This window comes from Ornithorhynchus anatinus, chromosome 3 (assembly GCF_004115215.2).
Source record: "Ornithorhynchus anatinus isolate Pmale09 chromosome 3, mOrnAna1.pri.v4, whole genome shotgun sequence".
Taxonomy (NCBI): Eukaryota; Metazoa; Chordata; class Mammalia; order Monotremata; family Ornithorhynchidae; genus Ornithorhynchus; species Ornithorhynchus anatinus.
In genome coordinates this window covers 137098927-137116680 of record NC_041730.1, presented here as the reverse complement: position 1 = coordinate 137116680, position 17754 = coordinate 137098927, and the positions used below count along the sequence as shown (strand labels likewise).

At 48.9% G+C, this 17754-nt stretch overlaps 1 protein-coding gene across 2 annotated transcripts in view; it reads right to left on the bottom strand.

Annotated features, from left to right (window-relative positions):
• TCERG1L (transcription elongation regulator 1 like) overlaps positions 1–17754 on the bottom strand; it is a 268833-nt gene that overhangs the window by 68098 nt on the left and 182981 nt on the right. For both annotated transcript variants that reach the window (XM_029059313.2, XM_029059314.2), the window contains exons 6-7: positions 12323–12414; positions 6953–7038 (exon numbers count right to left, since the gene is read on the bottom strand). In XM_029059313.2, coding sequence (XP_028915146.1) covers positions 6953–7038; positions 12323–12414 — 178 coding nt within the window. The remainder of the gene's footprint in view (positions 1–6952; positions 7039–12322; positions 12415–17754) is intronic.

Below are 17754 nucleotides of genomic sequence, written 5' to 3'. Positions count from 1 at the left end.
TGATAAAGACTTTATAGATTTCCCTTCGGGATGTTTATTGAAGAGTGTTTTTTAATTGGAGGCTGACCGGTACGTAAAGCTTTCTCCGCACCTGAACACCCTACTGCCTCCATGTAAACGTCGTCTACTAATAACGACTTACTAAATAGGGAACCGTGATATGATTTGAGTCAACTGAGTAAAAAAATCGACCGGGCTCCACGGCTTCGGATTTTTTTCACGGCAGCAGCTTGTGGTGTCACGAGAGTGAGTTGTCACCCAAGTTCCCGTATGTATGATGCCAGGATTCATAAAGATATCACACCACACCGCAGGTCAAAACTACTTTACAAACAGGACAACAGCTGAGGGAAAAACAATCTAGAAATGCAGGACATTTCATTTCAAGATTGCAAAATGGCCACCAACTTTAGAAAGCGACTGCGGATCGATCCAAGAAGTCATCGGGCTATCAACTGCAGGCAAGCCAGCCAAAATCACCGCAGCCCAGGAAAATCTATCCAAGCGGCGTTAGAAGCGTCTGATTAATTTGACTTTCATTTTTCATGCTATCTTTTCAGCGCTTACCATGTGTCGAGCACTGTTCTGAGCGGTGGGGTAAAGAAAAAGTTAATCGGGTAAGACACGGTCCCTGTCCCACGTGGGGCTCCCAGTCTATCCCGGCTCTGCCAGTCAGCCGTGTGACTGTGGGCAAGTCACTTCACTTCTCCGGGCTTCAGTTCCCTCATCTGTAAAATGGGGATTTACTGTGAGCCTCACTTGGGACAACCTGATTACCCTGTACCTCCCCCAGCGCTTAGAACAGTGCTAGTAAGCGCTTACCAAATACCAACATTATTGAATAGGAAAGAGAAGAGGTATTTCATCCCCATTTTAATAATATTGATGGCATTTGTTAAGTGCATACTATGTGCAAAGCGCTGTTCTAAGCGCTGGGAGGGAAACAAGGTGATCAGGTTGTCCACGTGGGGCTCACAGTCTTAATCGCCATTTTATAGATGGGGTAACTGAGGCACGGAGAAGTGAAATGACTTGCCCAAAGTCACACAGCTGACGAGCAGCGGAGCTGGGATTAGAACCCATGACCTCTGACTCCCAAGCTCGGGCTCTTTCCACGGAGCCACGCTGCTTAAACTGAGGCACGGAGAAGTGAAGTGACTTGCCCAAGGTCACCCGGCCAAGGGGTGGGACTTGTATTAGGGCCTCTGACTTCCAGGCCTGTGTGCGCTTTCCACTAGGGAACACTGCTTTTCAGCCACCCACACCCATGGATACAATCTCTTTTTCAGCAGCTTCATCTTCCAACAAAATGCATATACACATCAAAATAATTTATCTATAATTAATTCATTGATTCATTCAATCGTATTTATTGAGTGCTTACTGGGTGCTGAGTGCTTGACACGATTATTGATTGACTGATTCATATTAAGGTCCTTCTCCCCCTCTAGTCTGTAAACTCACTGTGGGCAGGAAACACGTCTGTTAATTGTTACGTTGTAAAAATGATAATACCATTTATGGTATCTGTTAAATGCTTACCACGTGTCACACACCGTACTAAGCGGTGGGGTGGACACAAGCAAATCAGGTTGGACGCAGTCCCTATCCCATTTGGGTTTCCAGGTCTTAATCCCCATTTTCCAGATGAGGTAACTGAGGCCCAGAGAAGTGAAATGACTCGCCCAAGGTCACACAGCTGATAAGTGGCGGGGCTGGGATTAGAACCCACACCCTCTGACTCCCAAGCCCGGGCTCTTTCCACTGAGCCACGCTGCTTATTTGTTCAGCGCATACTATGTGCCAGCTACTGTACTGAGCGCTGGGGTAGATACACGCAAATCGGATCGGACACGATCCCTGTCCAATATGGGGCTCACAGTCTTAATCCCCATTTTCCAGATGAGGGAATTGAGTCACAGACAAGTTATGCGACTTGCCCAAGGTAACAGAGCAGACAAGTGGCGGAACGGGATTAGAACTCACTGTACCAAGCGCTTGGGAGAGTCCAGTCCAAGAGACTTAGCGGACACGTTCTCTGCCCATCACCAGTTTACAATCTAATAATAATGTTGGTATTTCTTAAGCGCTTACTATGTGCAGAGCACTGATCTAAGCGCTGGGGTAGATACAGTGCAATCAGGTTGTCCCACCTGAGGCTCACAGTTGATCCCTATTTAACAGATGAGGTCACTGAGGCCCAGAGAAGTGAAGTGACTCGCCCACAGTCACCCAGCTGACAAGCGGCGGAGCCGGGAGTCGAACCCATGACCTCTGACTCCGAAGCCCGGGCTCCTTCCACTGAGCCGCGCTGGACGCAATCATCTCCTCATCACCAAATCCACCGGATTCCACGCCAGGACCTGATCGTCCTTGATTTCTCACCCCTGCTCTGACTTCGAACCTCTCCCTACTCACTGAAATATTATCATACCGTGGTTTCGTCATTCTGCATACTCTCCTCCCCTAACGCCAACCTGCTCGCCGCACCTCGATCCCGTCTATCGGTCAGTTAAATTTCGTGAGCGTTTACAGGGTGCAGAACACTGTATTGAGTACTCAGAGAAGCAGCGTGGCTCAGTGGAAAGAGTCCGGGCTTGGGAGTCAGAGGTCATGGGTTTGAATCCCGGCTCTGCCACTTAGCTGTGTGACGGTGGGCAAGTCATTTCACTTCTCTGGACCTCAGCTCCCTCATCTGGAAAATGGGGATTACGACTGTGAGCCTCATGTGGGACAACCTGATGACCCTGTATCTAGCCCAGCGCTCAGAACAGTGCCCTGCCACTTGTCAGCTGTGTGACGGTGGGCAAGTCACTTAACTTCTCTGTGCCTCAGTTACCTCATCTGGAAAATGGGGATGAAGACTGTGAGCCCCACGTGGGACAACCTGATTACCTTGTATCTACCCCGGTGCTCAAAACAGTGCTCGGCGTATAGTAAGCACTTAACGAATTCCAACATTATCATCATTATTAATGAATACCCCTGATTTATTGATTAATTGTTCTTTTCAAGTGCCTTAAACATGTCATTGCTCCCAATGTACTCATTCAGTCATATTTATTAAGCGCTTACTGTGTGCAGAGCACTGTATTAAGCGCTTATAATGATGGTATTTGTTAAGCGCTTACTCTGGGCCAAGCTTAACCGATGGGATAGATACCAGGTAATCGGATTGTCCCACGTGGGGCTCACAGTCTAATCTCCATTTCACAGATGAGGTAACTGAGGCCCAAAGAAGTGAAGCGACTCGCCCAGAGTCACACAGCTGACAAGTGGCAGAGCCGGGATTAGAACCCACGACCTCTGACTCCCAAGCCCGGGCTCTTGCCACTGAGCCAAGCTGAACGCACAATGTATGTGCAGTTAATACTAATCCAATTTCTACTTTTACTTATTTTGGGGATGTTAGATGGTATGTCCTTAGCCATTAGAATATATATATATATATATATATATATATATCCAAATAATAGGCAGTACTTATCCCCCCCACATCCTCCCTCTTTTCTCTCCTTACCTCAGCTCACACCCTTTTTCCTTGGCAGCCAACTTCCTTACTTAGTTTCATTCGATTCACTCAATCAATCCTATTCAGTGAGCGCTTACTGAATGCAGGGCACCGTACTAAGCGATTAGGAATGATAACGTTGGTATTCGTGAAGCGCTTACTATGTGCAGAGCACCGTTCTAAGCGCTGGGGGAGATACAGGGTCATCAGGTTGTCCCACGGGAGGCTCACAGTCTTCATCCCCATGTTAGAGATGAGGGAACTGAGGCCCAGAGAAGTGAAGTGACTTGCCCACAGTCCCACAGCTGACAAGTGGCAGAGCGGGGATTCGAACCCATGACCTCTGACTCCCAAGCCTGGGCTTTTTCCACTGAGCCACGCTGCTTCCCCGATTAGGGAAGTACGATCTAACAATATAACAGAGTTGGCAGACACATTCCCCGCCCACAACAAGCTTATATTCCAAAGGGGGAGACAGACATTAATATCTTTCTCTCTTTCTCACACTCTCCCTTCATCCCTGATTTCCTCTCCTCAACCTCCAGCAGAGAACGAGCCCAGGCCTGGGAGTCGGAGGTCATGGGTTCGAATCCCGGCCCCGCCGCTCATCAGCTGTGTGGCTTTGGGCAAGTCACTTCACTTCTCTGGGCCTCCGTGACCTCATTTGTAAAATGGGGATCAAGACTGTGAGCCGCACGTGGGACAACCTGATTGTTTTCTATCTACCCCGGCGCTTAGAACAGTGCTCGGCACGTAGTAAGCGATTAAAAAGCACTATCGTTATTATTATCATTGATTCAATCAGTGGCGTTTATTAAACACTTACTGTGTGCAGAGCACTGTACTAAGTCCTTGGGGGAGGGGAAGCAACCCGGCCTAGTGGATAGAGCCCGGGTCTGGGAGTGTGAAAGTCATGGGTTCTAATCCCTCCACGTGTCTACTGTGTGGCCTTGGGCGAGTCACTTCACTTCTCTGGGCTTCAGTTCCCTCATCTGTAAAATGGGGACTAAGAGTGTGAGCCCCATGCGGGACTCTCCCTCTCCTTTCCCTCCCCCTTCCCTCTCCTCCTCCCCCTCTCCCGTCCCACCCCCTCAGCACCGTACTCGTCCGCTGAACTGTATATATCTTCCTCACCCTATTTATTTTGTTTAATGAGCTGTACATCACTTTGATTCTATTTATTTGCCCTTGTTTTCATGAGATGTTCTTCCCCTTGACTCTACTGCCATTGTTCCTGTCTGTCCGTCTCCCCACATTAATAATAATGTTGGTATTTGTTAAGCGCTTACCATATGCAGAGCACTGTTCTAAGCGCTGGGGTAGACACAGGGGAATCAGGTTGTCCCACGTGGGGCTCACTGTTTTCATCCCCATTTTACAGATGAGGTCACTGAGGCCCAGAGAAGTGAAGCGACTCGCCCACAGTCACACAGCTGACCAGCGGCAGAGCCGGGATTCGAACCCATGACCTCTGGCTCCAAAGCCCGTGCTCTTTCCACTGAGCCCCGCTGCTTCTCATAGCCCGTAAGCCCGTCGGAGAGCAGGGACCGTCTCTCTCCGTTGCCCATCTGTCCGTTCCAAGCGCTTAGTCCAGTGCTCTGCACGTGGTAAGCGCTCAGTGAATACTATTGAATGAATGAATGACAGGGACGACCTGATTTCCTTGCATCCACCCCGGCGCATAGCACAGCGCCTGCCGCAGAGTAAGCGCTCACTAAATATCACAGTTATCGCAATAGAGTTGGTCCCCCGACCTCTCCGCGTTTTCTCACGCTTCAGTTGCCTCTCATCCTAGAGGACTCATCTAGCTACATCTCCAACTAACCGTCCTCAACGACACGAGGAATTCCCGGGTGAATTTCTCCACAGGTGGAGCCTTCTTCGGATACACTGGATGACTATAAATGCGCCCGGTGGGCATGCGATGAATAACGGTAGTAGTAATTATATTTATTCGATGCCTCATTGAGCGCGATGCACCGTGCCGACGGGCTCGGGAAACACAACAGAAACACAGGAGGCCTTTCCCAGGGGTTTTCGATTTCACGAAGAACAAACCCCCCGGCTGCTCGTCTACCTCCGGGAATCCATCGGGTTTCGGGAATTTAGTGGTCGGGAATCTCTCGGTGTGAAAGGGGAGCCTTAATGGGATATTCTCTCTGTCATCGTCAGCCTCGACGCCATTATCACCGTCGTCGTCACCGTCCTCAACTGAGGGCCTGCTTCTGGAAGCACACCAGTCGACCGATCGATCGATGGTATTTACGGAGTGCTTGCTGAACGCAGAGCACTTTACCAAGAGTTTGGGTGACAAGGATACACCACCTTGCCCTCCACCCGTGGAAAATCATCCTCTAGACTGTAAACTCATTGTCGGCAAGGAACGTGTCTCTATACTGTTATAGCGTAATAATGTTGGTATTCGTTAAGCGCTTACTATGTGCAGAGCACTGTTTTCTAAGCGCTGGGGGAGATACAGGGTCATCAGGTTGTCCCACGTGAGGCTCACAGTTAATCCTCATTGTACAGATGAGGGAACTGAGGCCCAGAGAAGCTAAGCGACTCGCCCACAGTCACCCAGCTGACAAGTGGCAGAGCCGGGAGTCGAACCCATGACCTCTGACTCCCAAGCCCGGGCTCTTTCCACTGAGCCACGCTGCTTCCCTCCCGAGCGCTTATTACAACACTCTGCACTTAGTAAGCGCTCAATAAATATGACTGATTGAATTCTGTAGCGGGAGGCAACAGAGCCTAGTGAATAGAGCCCGGGCCTGGGAGTCAGGAGGACTTGGGTTCTAATCCCGGCTCTGCCACGTGTCTACTGTGTGACCTTGGGCTAGTCACTTCACTTCTATGGGCCTCAGTGACCTCGCCTGTATAATGGGGATTGAGACTGGGAGCCCAGGGTGGGACAGGGACTGTGTCCAACCTGATTAGCTAGTAATGATAATAATAATACTGGTATGTGTCAAGCACTGTTCTAAGCACTGGGTAGGTACAAATTAAGCGGGTTGGACACAGTTCCTACCCCACGAGGGGCTCACAGTTTTAATCCCCATTGTACAGATGAGGGAACAGAGGCCCAGAGAAGTGAAGCGACCCGTCCAAGGTCACACAGCAGACAAGCGGCAGAGCCGGGATTAGAATCCAGGTCCTTCTGACTCCCAAGCCCGGGCTCCAGCCACCAGGCCAGGCTGCTTTCCTATCTGCCCTCAGATCTCAGAACGGTGCTTGACACAGAGTGGGTGCTTAATAAATACCATCATGATTGTTAGTATTCATGATTAAACAGAGCAGCGGCACGATTCTGTAAGGACCTCAGAGGATCACGCCGGGCCGACAAAACGACGATTCCTTTCTTCTCCAGGGGGTGAAACGGGACATCTGGGAAGCGGCAACGTAGCGGACCCCCGGGGTTGGCGGGAGCTGGAGAACACTTACCAAGGAGATCCCGGGACGGGAGTGGACGCCACGGGCTTGTTGCCTTTCGAGGAGCTGTTGGCATCACGTCCCAGCAAAGAACATTCCTTCCGAGAGAGAGGTTGGAATTAGAATGGAAGACGATACGCGCACGATAGGCTAAAATGCTCTACCGCTGGAGCAATTAACAGTAATGATAATAATGAAAATGATGATATTTGTGCTATGTGCCGACACCGCTCTGAGCGCTGGGGCAGATACAGGGTAATCAGGTTGTCCCCTGAGGGGCTCGCAATCTTCATCCCCATTTTACAGAGGAGGCCTTGAGAAGTGAAGTGACTTGCCCAAAGCCACATAGCTGATAAGTGACGGAGCCGGGATTAGAACCCACGACCTCTGACTCCCAAGCCCGGGCTCTTTCCGCTGAGCCACGCCGCTTCTTTCACGTCCGTAAATTATTCCCTGTCAGTCAGGAAGACATATTTATTGGTGGGCAGAGCACTGTACTAAATGGTTGGGAAAATACAACCTAGCAATAAATGGTTACATTCCCCGCCCGCGACAAGCTCACAGGCTATAGGGATTATGTGTCTGCTTCTATTATAGTAATAATAAAATAATAATAATTATGGAATTTGTTAAGCGCTTACTATGTGCCAGGCGCCATACTAAATGTCGGGGTGGAGACAAGCAAGACAGACAAGACAGTCTGTCCCACGTTGGGCTTACGGTCTCCATCCCCATTTTCCAGATGAGGACACTGAGGCCCAGAGAAGTGAAGTGATTTATCCAAGGTCACACAGCAGACCAGTGGCAGGGCCGGGATTAGAATCCAGAAGCTCTGACTCTCAGGCCTCAGTCCTAATCATGATGCCATGCTGTTTCTCTTGGTTTATTGGCATTTCCTTCACTGTTTACTAAGTGCCGGAGTAGATCCAAATTAATCAGGTGGGGCACAGTCACCGGCCCACACAGGGCTTGCGATCTGAGTCGGAGGGAGAACCGGAAATTGAGGCACAGAGAAGAATAACGTTGGTATTTGTTAAGCGCTTACTAAGCGGCGTGGCTCAGTGGAAAGAGCCCGGCCTTGGGAGTCAGAAGTCAGGGGTTCGACAACCGGCTCCGCCACGTGTCAGCTGTGTGACTGTGGGCGAGTCGCTTCACTTCTCTGGGCCTCGGTTCCCTCATCTGGAAAATGGGAATTAACTGCGAGCCTCACGTGGAACAACCTGATTACCCTGTATCTCCCTCGGCGCTTAGAACGGTGCCCTGCACACAGTAAGCGCTTAACAAATACCAGCATTGTTATTATCACTATGTGCAGAGCACCGTTCTAAGCGCCGGGGGAGATACAGGGTCATCAGGTCGTCCCCCGTGAGGCTCACAGTTAATCCCCATTTTACAGATGAGGTCACTGAGGCATAGAGAAGTGAAGTGACTCGCCCACAGTCACACGGCTGACAAGGGGCAGAGTCGGGAGACTAAACAGTTGCTTAGGTTTCATGTTATCACGCATTTTCCTCTCGTGCTCCATCCCCCCACTGTCTCTGCGTTACCGTGGAGTTTATCTTTGATGCCGAGAGACTTTAATATTATTTATGTTTTACCATAATTGCTTATTACAGCTGGGTAAATTTCCAACGCATTAGTGTTTTGAAAGAGAAAACTCCCAGAGGGAGGCCAGTGGATAATTTGAAATCTTAGGAAAAGGTCGCAGTTATTTCCTTACATAGTGGAGGATATATTCTAAATTGGATTCTGAAAGTGCAATTTATGATTAAAAGATGCTTTGTTGACCCCTGCTCCTGCGACGTTCTGAAAAGTGTTTTGATGTTGGAAATGAGTTTGTGTGGTTTCCTCATTTTGTGACTAAATGGCAGATGTCCCAACGAGAAAACAAATTCAGGTCTCTATCCAACTGTGGGTCAAAAATGTGAACTAAGCCATCAATCAAGCCTACCTATTCATTCAATAATTCATTCAGTGGCATCTGTTGAGCGCTTACTATGTGAAGAGCACTATACCAGCCCCTCGGGAGAGTAACATAGAGAAGCAGCGTGGCTCAGTGGAAAGAGCCCGGGCTTGGAAGTCAGAGGTCATGTCTCCGAATCCCAGCTCTGCCACTTGTCAGCTGTGTGACCTTGGGCAGGTCACTTCGCTTCTCTGGGCCTCGGTTACCTCATCTGTAAAATGGGGATTAACTGCGAGCCTCACGTGGGACAACCTGATGACCCTGTGTCTACCCCAGTGCTTAGAACAGTGCTCTGCACCTAGTAAGCGCTTAACAAATACCACCATTATTATTCTCTGGGCCTCAGTGACCTCATCTCTAAAAGGGGGATGAAGACCGTGAGCCTCACGTGGGACGACCTGATGACCCTGTATCTCCCCCGGCGCTTAGAACAGTGCTCGGCACATAGTAAGCGCTTAACAAATACCAACATTATTACTATCATTATTATTGAAATATATCAGAGTTGGTAGACACGTTCCCTGACCAAAACGAGTTACGGTCTAGAGGGGTGAATGTCTTCAGAAGTTAGCGATCGTGAAATTAGTTATAAGTTTCACTAGTTAGGTGAAACTAGTTTCAATTATATATGGCACCGATATTTTGCTCTCTCATGGGAAGTCATTCATTCATTCATTCACTAGTATTTATCGAGCACTTCCTATGCGCAGAGCACTGTACCAAAAGTCATACATACTAGAACAAAAGTTCAGTGTGCCTTGGTTTTAAGGACAAAACATCTACATCTTCATCTCTAAAATGGGGATTAAGACTGTGCGCCCCACTTGGACAGTGCCTTTTACCTACCCCAGCACTTAGAACAGTGCGTGGCACATAGTGAGCGCTTTACAAATACCATTATCATTTTTATTATTATTACATCCGGAAGAGGTGATATATTGGGATGATTCAGTACGTGAGAAGCAGTGTGGTCCAGTGGATAGAGCACAGGCTTGGTTGGCAGAAGAACCTGAGGTCTAATCCAAGCTCCTCTACTTGTCTGGTGTGTGACCTTGGGTGAGTCACTTCACTTCTCTGGGCCTCGGTTCTCTCATCTGGAAAATGGGGATTAAGACCGGGAGCCCCATGTGGGACAGGGACTGTGTGCAATACGATTTGGCTATATCCACCCAAGTGCTTAGTAATAATAATAATAATAATAATAATAACTGTGGTATTTGTTAAGTGCTTACTATGTGCCAGGCACTGTACTAAGCACTGAGGTGGATATTAAACCAATCGGGTGGGACACAGTCCCTGTCTAAAATGGGGCTCACAATCTCAATCCCCATTTTACAGATGCGGTAACTGAGGCACAGAGAAGTGGAGCGACTTGCCCAAGGTCACAGAGCAGACAAGTGGGGGAGCCGGAATTAGAACCCACGACCTTCTGACTCCCAGGTCCGTGCTCTATCCACTAAGCCACGCTGTTTCCTACAGAGCCTGGCACATAGGAAGCACTTAAATAGAATAACAACAATGCTAAAAATAACAATCATATTAATAACACAACCCACGGATTGATGGATTGCTAATACCCTACACCGGGGGACGGCGGGAAATTCAGGGAGACCGGGAAAATCTTTCAAAGGTAAAGGTTAGAGAAGAAATAGGTTCAAGGAATAAAAGGAAACTGATGATGGGTAAAAAATAACAAGCAATAAGAAGAGGTGAAAGAACATATCCACATTCCCCTCTTGGAAATATATTTTCATGCCTGACTTCCTCGAGGATTTAAACTCCTGGTGGGCTGGGATCATTTTTATCAACTCGACGGTACTATATTCTCCCAAGCACTTAGTACAGTGCTTGATACCTAGTAAGCATTCGGTAAATACCACTGATCGATCGATTGACTGAACTCACAGAAGAGCAGTTAAAACGCGGTCGTGTCGCATTGTGGCAAAAATGTGGAGAAACTGAAGAGCTTTGCTGTTCTGAGCGAAAAACATTTAAGGGCTTCACCGGATTTAGAAACAAAACAAAACTGAACACATCATGGGTGGATGCATATGAATTCTAGTTGGCAAATTAAATGATATTAAAGGACCCTTAGGGAAAAAATAAAAACATTGTGTCTGAGTGAATACAATTTCCCCAAGGGCCACGAATCAAGTCGTTAGCCTATTCTAAATAGATCTCAGAAAGTTAAGCCAAGCTGTAATTTTGGGTAAATTCAGATTACGTGGAAGTTTGTCGTACTACCGAGCCCGTCAATGTCGGGTTCGACATATAATCTCGAAGCAGTGTGGTTTAGTGGAAAGAGAGCCAGGCCTGGGAGTCGGGGGACCTGGGTTTTAATCCTGGCTCCGCCACTTGCATGTTGTGTGACCTTGGACAAGTCATTTCTCTTCCCTCTGTGCCTCAGTTCTCTCAACTGCAGAATGGGGATTAAATATTTGCTCTTCTTCCTACTTAGACTGGGAGCCCGATATGGGGCGGGGACTGTGTTCAACCTGACAAACCTGCGTCTACCCCACCGCTAAGAACAGTGCTTGGCATCTAGTAAGTATAGATGAAATACCATTATAAAGAAGTATTCAGAGAAGTAGCGTGGCTCAGGGGAAAGTCCACGGGCTTGGGAGTCTGAGGTCATGGGTTCGAATGCCGACTCCGCCACCTGTCAGCTGTGTGACTGTGGGCAAGTCACCTAATTTTTCTGTGCCTCAGTTCCCTCGGCTGTAAAATGGGGATTAAGACTGTGAGCCTCTCACGGGACAATCAGATTACCTTGTATTCACCCCAGCGCTTAGAACAGTGCTCTGCACATAGTAAGCGCTTAACAAATACCAACGTTCAGTTTTCTCAACTGGAAAATGGGGATTCATTAATTCCTTCGATTCATTCGATCATATTTATGGAGCACTTACTGCGTGCAGAGCAGTGTACCTTGCGCTTGGGAGAGTACAACGATAAAGACACACATTCCCTGCCCACGGTGACCTTACAGTCTAGAGGGGGACCTGTACCTCCTACTTCCTGAGAAGCAGCGCGCTTTAGCGGAAAGAGCGCGGGCTGGGGAATCAGAGGACCTGGGTTCTATTCCCGGCCCCGCCACTTGTCTGCTGTGTGCCCTTGGGCAAGCCACTTAACTTCTCTGTGCCTCAGTTGCCCCATCTGGAAAATGGGGATTAAGATTGTGAGCTCCACGTGGGACAACCTCTGACCTTGTATCTACCCCAGCACTTAGAACGGTGTTTGGCTCATAGTAAGCGCTTAACAAATGCCATCATTATTATTATCACTTAGACCGTGAGCCCCATGTGGGACAGGGACGGTGTCCGACCTGACAACCCTGTGTCTACCCCAGTGCTTAGAACAGTGCTTGACACATACCAAATACCCCAAAAAAGAGTTGCTAAATTGAATCAGAAACACACCTTTTCTTCATTCTCCGTAGCGTGACTCGTCCTCTCGGTGTGCAGAATCAAGGGGGAGGGGCAGGAAGCTCTGCTTGACTCTTTCCCTTTATCTGGAGGAAGAGGCCGTTGCAAAAATTTCCAGTAAGGATCTGTCGTCAGTCACGAGGATTGTGAGATTCAACCAATGAGGGATCAAAGCGTGAGCGTGAACATTCAATACGGGAGATAAATAACGTTGAAGGGATCAAGGCATTTCGATATCTTCAGTCGCTTCTTCCCGTTGCTTTCTCTGGCTTTATTTCCACCGACAAATCCCCATCCCATGCGGATAAAACCCCATCCACCAAAAGCCATAAGGCGAGCACTGTTCATATTCAGACTTCAAAGCTGAGGTGAAATTCAGAGGCAAGTTGCAAACTCCTTTCGTTGAGTCTCGATTAAAACAGTCCCCATAAGGTAGAGTTTGGTTACGTAAATTAACCACCCTGCTTACTCTGGGAGGAAAGAGACCCGGGTTCCAGTTCGTTCATTCAGTTGCAAACTCCTTTCGTTGAGTCTCGATTAAAACAGTCCCCATAAGGTAGAGTTTGGTTACGTAAATTAACCACCCTGCTTACTCTGGGAGGAAAGAGACCCGGGTTCCAGTTCGTTCATTCAGTCGCATTTACTGAGCGCTTAATAGGGGCAGAGCATCGTACTAAGCGCTTGGGCCAACCGGGGGAAAGTCCCTCGCCAAAGAGACCCCTAGATCATTCTGGGAGGGGGACGGTTCCCACGGGAATCCCGATAAATTGCTGGCTCACGTGGGCCGGAGACACGCGGATAGGCAGAATTGACGAGGAGTTTTTACCGCCTACCTGAAAGTATTGAAATCGTACGTGCTAAACGGGTACGACCAACGACCAATATTGGATCGGATTGCTCTTCCTGAGTCTCGATCGTCGCGATCGGCCCAACGGTCAAGTACTCTAGATCGCAAATGAAAATCGCTACTCCTGGCGCGGTTGAAGGTTGCGATGCTGAGAGGAGAGACCTGATTTTCGGCAATTTGGGGGCAGAAAGGCAGTGGGAACACCGATATCTTACAAAATATATATATTATCGCACCTGCCAAAGTTGTTTTTTGCCTGTAACTCTGGCGTTTCACGCTGAGCCCATTTAATCCCCCTGCAATTTCGATCTCCTGTATATCGACCATGAGTTACAAGATAAAGAAGGCTTTATCAGGACACTTGCATCAGAAAAACAACCCAACACAAAACCGTGTGCCTAGGCCTAGGTAGTTCTGGATCGAGGGGGAAGGGTCGCTCATAAGGCTCTTCCTTGCAGTGTAGCTGAAGGTCAATGCGCAGAGAATTATTCTGTTCAATTGTTATAATAATAATAATAATAATGTTGGTATTTGTTAAGCGCTTACTATGGGCAGAGCACTGTTCTAAGCGCTGGGGTAAACACAGGGGAATCAGGTCGTCCCACGTGGGGCTCACAGTCTTAATCCCCATTTTACAGATGAGGTCACTGAGGCACCGAGAAGTGAAGTGACTTGCCCCCAGTCACCCAGCTGACAAGTGGCAGAGCTGGGATTCGAACTCATGAGCCCTGACTCCAAAGCCCGTGCTCTTTCCACTGCGCCATGCTGCTTCTCCTATAGTATACTCTCCCAAGCTCCTAGTACAGTACGGCGTGGCTCAGCGGAAAGCTCACGGGCTTGGGAGTCAGAGGTCACGGGTTCGAACCCCGGCTCTGCCACTTGGCAGCTGGGTGACTGTGGGCGAGTCACTTCACTTCTCTGGGCCTCAGTTCCCTCATCTGCAAAATGGGGAAGAAGACCGTGAGCCTCACGTGGGACAATCTGATGACCCTGTGTCTACCCCAGCGCTTAGAACGGTGCTCTGCCCATAGTAAGCGCTTAACAAATACCAACATTATTATCATCATCACTCTGCACAACGTGTTCAATGGATATGATTGAATTAAATGAATGAATGAATCAATCGGGGGTATTTACTGAGCACTTACTGTGAGCACTTGGAAGAGTCACTGTAGACGGCACAACCATCCTGCCCGTCTCACAAGCCCATAACCCCGGTGTCATCCTCCACTCCGCTCTCTCATTCGACCCACGTATCCAATCGGCTACCAAATCCCGTCGGTCCCACCTTCACAACAGCACCGAGATCCGCCCTTCCCTCTCCATCCGAACCGCTTCCGCCTTAGTAAAATCGCTCACTCTCTCCCACCTGGATGGCTGCATCAGCCTCCTGTCTGACCTCCCAGCCTCCCGTCTCTCCCCTCTCCAGTCCATATTTCAATCTGCTGCCTGGATTATCTTCCTACAGAGACGTTCAGAGCACGTCACCCCCCTCCTCAGAAATCTCCAGCGGTTGCCTATCCACCTCCACATCAAACCAAAACTCCTCACTATTGGCTTAGGAGAAGCAGCGCGGCTCAGTGGAAAGAGCCCGGGCTTTGGAGTCAGAGGTCATGAGTTCAAATCCCAGCTCTGCCCCTTGGCAGCTGGGTGGCCGTGGGCAAGCCACTCAACTTCTCTATGCCCCAGTTCCCTCATCGGTAAAATGGGGATTAAGACCGTGAGCCCCACGTGGGACAACCCGATTCCCCCGTGTCTACCCCGGCGCTTCGAACAGTGCTCTGCACATAGTAAGCGCTTTAACAACTACCTACATTATTATTAAAGCTCTACATCGCCTCACCCCCTCCTACCTCACCTCCCTTCTCTCCTACTCCAACCCGGCCCACACACTCCGCTCCTCTGGGATGACTTGTTCATTCCAAGCGCTTAGTCCAGTGCTCTGCTCATAGTAAGCGCTCAATAAATACTATTGAATGAATGAATGAATGAATGAATGAATGGTGCCTCTAACCTTCCCACTGGGCCCAGTTCTCACCTGTCTCGCTGCCTATCCCTGCTCCATATCGTACCTCTGGCCTGGAACGCCCTCCCTCCTCAAATCCTCCGGACAGTGACTCTCCCTCCTCTTCAAAGCCTTACCGAAGGTCCACCTCCTCCAAGAGGCCTTCCCAGACTAAGCCCCGCTTTTCCTCAATCTCCCCCTCCCTTCCGCGTCACCCTGACTCGCTCCCTTTGCTCTTCTCCTCCTCCCCGCCCCACAGCACTTATTCATATATCCGTAATCTCATTTATTTATATGGACGTCTCCTTTTATTGATGTCTGTCTCCCCCCTCTAGAGCGTGAGCTCACTGTGGGCGGGGATTGTCTCTCTTTATTGCTGTACTGTACTTTCCCAGCTGCCTCGTACGGACCTCTGCACACGGTAAGCGTTCAATAAATACTATTGAACGACTGAATGAATTAATACAATTCTACAGAGATGGTCGAGACAGAGGCAGAGACAGACGTTTACATAATTTAGGCAAATGTGAGAGTTGCAGAACGGAAGGTGCTGTAAATATCGACTTCTTAAAGTCGATCCGAGAGCAACGCCGATGTTGAAGGGAGAGGGAGTAGAGGAGAGGAGGGCTTAGTCAGGGAAGGCCTCTTGGAGGAGATGGGCCTTCAGTAAAACTTCGAATGCGGGGGAGAGTCAGTGTCTGTTGGATTTAAGGGAGGAGGGTGCTCCAGGCCAGAGGCAGGACGTGGGTGAGAGGCGGGCGACGAGATCGAGGTACAGTGAGGAGTGAGTTAGAGGAGTGAAGTATGTGGGCCGGGTGGTCGGCCGGGTGACTGTGGGCAAGTCACTTCACTTCTCTGTCCCTCATCTGTAAAATGGGGGTGAAGACTGTGAGCCTCACGTGGGACAACCTCATTCCCCTGTATCTACCCCAGCGCTTAGAACAGTGCTCCGCGCGTAGTGAGCGCTTGACAAAAATACCCAAATTTAGGAGAGTAGCAAGGTGAGGTCGGAGGGGGTGAGCTGAATGAGTGCTTTGAAGCCAATAATGAGTTTCTGTTTGATGCAGAGGTAGAATAAACCCAGATTGATGATTTCGGAAAGTCTTAGTACTTTCACCTGGCAGGGTTTTTTTTTTTTTTATAAAGCCTAACGTGATCCGGTGGCAAGAGCACAGGACTGGGAGTCAGAACAAAGGAATTCGAAACTCTGGTCTGCTATTAGCCTGATGTGTGACCTTGACTAAGTCATTTCATTTCTCCACGACACTGTTACGTCATCTGTAAAATGGGGATTACCTCCCTCTCCCTTAGACTGTGAGGCTTATGTGGGGCGGGGACAGCATCTAATCTGCATCTATATAACCACGGCGTTCAATACAGCACTTTTTTTTTTTTAAAAGGTATTAGTTAAGTGCTTACTAGATGCCAGGCACTGTATTACATACTGGGGTACATACATGCTAGATTGGACACAGGCCACGTCCCACTTAGGGCTCACAGTCTTCATTCATTCATTCATTCTTTCAATCTTATTTACGAAGCACTTAACTTGTGCAGAGGACTGTACTGAGCGCTTGGAAAGTACAATTCAGCAAAGGTCACGGAGCAGAGAGGTGGCAGAGAGAATTAGAACCCAGGTCCTTCTGATTTCCGGGCCAGTGCTCTATCCACTATCCTACACTCTTTCTCCTGCCAGAGACTAATCGCTTAACAAATACCACAAGCATAATTAGTATTTTAGTTCTTTCACCAAATCCTTTCCCCCCTTGTCCCTAGATTGTGCGGCCCTGGAAGATCAGGGATGGAGTTTCACTCTTATCCGTGTACTCTTTCCAGCCTAATGGCGCGAGTCCGGGCCTGGGAGTCAGAAGGATCTGGGTTCTAATGCAGACTCTGCCACATGTCTCCTGTATGATCTTGGGCAAGTCACTTCACCTCTGTGTACCTTTCTCTCATCTGTAAAATGGAGATTAAGACGGGGAGCCCCAAGGGGGACGGGGGCTACGTCCAATCCGATTCACTTGCATCTACCGCAGTGCTCAGTACAGGGTCTGGCACATGGTAAGAGCTTAACGAACATCCCCGTTGTTATCGGTATTACAGGTAAGCACTTAATAAATACTATCACTACTATTAATAGACACAGAAGAAACCTTCAGACGGTTGTTTGGCTCGCCCTCCCCCTTCCTAGCCACAGCCATCTTGCGTGCAATCTTCCCATTCATTCATTCAATAGTATTTACTGAGCGCTTACTACGTGCAGAGCACTGTACTAAGCGCTTGGAATGTACCAATCGGTAACAGATAGAGACAGTCCCTGCCCTCTGACGGGCTCACGGTCTAATCGGGGGAGACGGACAGACGAGAACGATGGCGATAGATAGAATCGAGGGGAAGAACGTCTCATGAAAACGATAGCCGATAAATAGAATCAAGGTGATGTCCATCTCATTAACAAAATAAATAGGGTGATGAAGATCTATACAGTTGAGCGGACGAGTACGGTGCCGAGGGGAGGGGACGGGAGAGGGGGAGGAGCGGAGGGAAAGGGGGGGAAGAGGGCTCAGCTGCGGA